Source organism: Hevea brasiliensis, chromosome 18 (genome assembly GCF_030052815.1).
Source record: "Hevea brasiliensis isolate MT/VB/25A 57/8 chromosome 18, ASM3005281v1, whole genome shotgun sequence".
Taxonomy (NCBI): domain Eukaryota; kingdom Viridiplantae; phylum Streptophyta; class Magnoliopsida; order Malpighiales; family Euphorbiaceae; genus Hevea; species Hevea brasiliensis.
The window spans coordinates 11,965,820-11,969,113 of NC_079510.1; the positions used below are offsets into that span (position 1 = coordinate 11,965,820).

Here is a 3,294-nt window from a genome sequence, read left to right on the forward strand (position 1 = left end):
GCTTGGCCATCATGTATCCATTGCTATGAGTAGCACAGTTCCCTTCATGGGTTTCAAAAAGAATTCTCTTTGCTTCTTTCGCATCCACGCACCTCATTAATTTACCATTGGAGCTCCTCTTGTATAGGATTTTGCCACTGGGGAAGTATCCCAGCACTAACCTTCTTATCATTCTTCTTTCATCTCTACTTGCCCCAGGAGGATATTCCCTAGTTTTGATGTACATCTGAATGTCATGATACCAAGGTTTACCACCTATTTCCACTTCAATCATAAGGTAGTATGTTGGCTCACTTCTTACTTTAATTTGTAACAACCATTTGAGTCATTACAGTTAGAGTAGCTAAGGCATCAGTGAATTGGTTCTTGTCATGGCTCAGGTGAGTGAAGGAAATTTCTTCAAACTCCTTGATTAGCTCGAGGAGATATTTCTGGTACAGGATCAGTTTTGGATCTTTAGTCTGCCATTCCCCTTTGACTTGGTAAATGATCAGGGCTGAATCCCCAAACACCTTCAATTTCTTTACCTTCATTTCAATGGTAGCTTGTAAACCACTCACGCAAGCTTCATACTCTACCATGTTGTTGGTACAGGTAAACCTTAGTTTGGCAACTATTGGAAAGTGTTTCCCATTTGGAGATACTAGCACTGCCTTAATCCCATTACCGGATAAATTGACTACTCTGTCGAAATACATCTCCCACACATTATCATGCCCCTCAACACCACTACTTATTGCATTAATATGCTCATCTGGGAATTTGAAATCTAGAGCCTTATAATCATTGATTGGGTTTTCTACCAGGATATCTACTATCACACTTCCTTTCACTGCCTTTCTTATTAAGTAGACAATGTCATATTGAGAAAGTATGACCTGCCACTTTGCTATTCTTTTGGGTATGAATGGGCTTTCGAATACATACTTGATTGAATCCATCCTGGAGATGAGCCACGTTTTATGATTCAACATATAGTGATTGAGTAGATTCGTTGTCCATGCCAATGCATAATAGGTATGTTCCAGGAATAAGTACCTTGACTCGCATTCGTTGAATTTCTTGCTTAAATAATAAATGGCTTTTTTTTTTTCCTCTAGTGTCATCGTGTTGCCCCAGAACACAACCCACTGAGCTTTGCTAAACTGCCATGCAAAAAATTAATGGCCTGCCCGTCACTGGAGGAACCAATACAGGTGGACTTAACAAGTACTGCTTAATCTTTTCAAAGGCTTCTTGGCAACCTTCATCCCACTTCGCAGTACTGTTCTTTTTTAGCAATTTGAAAATGGGTTTAGCCTTAGCGGTGAGATTAGAAACAAATCTTGAAATGTAGATCAATTTTCTCAGGAAACTATGCACATCCCTTTCTGTTTTTTAGGATGGCATTTCTTGAATGGCTCGAATCTTGTCTAGATCTACTTCTATTCCTTTCTCACTGACTATAAACCCCAACAACTTTCCTGATCTTGCCCCAAACACACATTTTGTCGAGTTCAATTTCAGTCGATACTTTTTGAGCCTTTTAAATACTTTTCTTAATACCTGTACATGGCTTTCAGCCCCTCTGGATTTAATGATCATGTCATCCATATAGACTTTTACTTCTTCGTGCATTATGTCATAGAATAATGTGACCATGGAACATTGGTAGGTAGCTCCTGCATTTTCCAATCTGAAGGGCATCACTCGATAGCAAAATACTCCCCACTGGGTGATAAAGGCAGTCTTTTCTTTGTCATCTTCATCCATCAAAATCTAATTATATCCTGAGGCTCCATCAATACATGAACATCTCCCCAATCCTACTGCATTATCCACTAGCACATCTATATGTCGGAGAGGATAATCATCTTTCAAACTTGCCTTATTGAGGTCCCTATAGTTGACGCATACTCTTACTCTACCGTCTTTCTTCATTATGGGGATGACATTAGCTACACATTCAAGATATTTTACCACCTCCAAGAATCCAGTATCCTACTGCTTTCTAACTTCATCCCTAACTTTGAGTAGCATGTTGGGGTTCATTTTTATTAGTTTCTGCTTCACTGGGGCTGTCCCAGGAATTAGGGGGATCTTATGTGTCACTATTTGAGGATCTAATCCTTGCATGTCATCATAGTTCCATGAGAATACGCCAATGAACTCCTTTAGCAATTAGATCATGTCCTCTAATTCTTTGTTATTTACAACCTTAAGCTCCTTTTTATTCTCTTCAGTTCCCAAATTTAAGGTGCTCATTTCATCTCCACAGGGCACCAGAGTGGGCTCATTTCCTTCCATTTGCTCTTTCACAGACTTTTCTTCGGAATCACTTGTGTCTGTGGCAGCTATGGGACTTTCAAAGTTAACATAGGAAATTTCAGAGTCATTTGAATTATTACATCTTAATTGATCAATGGTCGTGAAGAAATGAAAATATAGTATATTAAAGAATGGATTTAACAACGGATAGAATTTGGAAAATGCGCTATTAATTTATTAATGTTCTATCATAAGAAAAAGGTTCATTTACAGAATCACACTTGTCACCATGAACGGAGTGATCATGTGTTGGTAACAAAATATACTTTACTCCAACAAAAGCACAAGGATATCCTCGGCTTCCCAATTATTAAGCTCTTGGCCCTCTTCTGTTGGCGAAATTAGCATCTCGGGTATAAGATTTGGCTGTAGGACATTAATAGACAGCTTTGAGAGAGATTCCCTATCCTCTTCTTCTATATTCTCAATGATCGGCCTGGTGAAAACAACTATAATTTTTGGGATGTCCTTCATCTTCCCAAGTGATCTGTCAAATCTCTGATCTTAAAGCATGTTTCTCATCCAGAATCTTCCATCAATTAGAGCAACCATTTCTCTGAATAGCCAACACATGTTCGATAATTCCTTGCAATGTAGCACCTAATCCCTTGCCTTTTTTTATAATTGTTTCTCAGCATCACCTTTGTGACCATGGCTGTGGCTCCCCCATCATTCAGGGTGGTTCCTTGCAATTCCAATGCTTGGAATGAACTCTCCAAGGATCACTCAATTGTCTCCACATAAGGAACTGATTGGGGCTTGATAACCAATATAGCTTCTTCCCCTCTCACCGTGATGATCTTGCCATCCATGACGTACTTGATCCTCTAGTGCAGAATTGAGGGCACTGCATTACCTGAATGGATCCAGGGTCTTCCTAATAGCATAGTATATACTGGTTCAATATCCATCACCTAGAATATAACATTAAAAGTACATGCCTTGATCTAAAGCAGTAACTCAATGTCTCTTAGTACATCTCTCTTT

At 39.1% G+C, this 3,294-nt stretch overlaps 1 protein-coding gene across 1 annotated transcript; it reads right to left on the minus strand.

Moving 5' to 3' along the window:
- Positions 1 to 302: 302 nt before the first annotated feature.
- On the minus strand, positions 303 to 1,617 carry LOC110636279 (uncharacterized). The gene is made up of 2 exons (XM_058140499.1): positions 1,546 to 1,617; positions 303 to 836 (listed from the first exon to the last, which is right to left on the minus strand). The coding sequence occupies exons 1-2, from the start codon at positions 1,615 to 1,617 to the stop codon at positions 303 to 305; spliced, it is 606 nt and encodes a 201-aa protein (XP_057996482.1).
- Between the last annotated feature and the right edge of the window lie 1,677 nt (positions 1,618 to 3,294).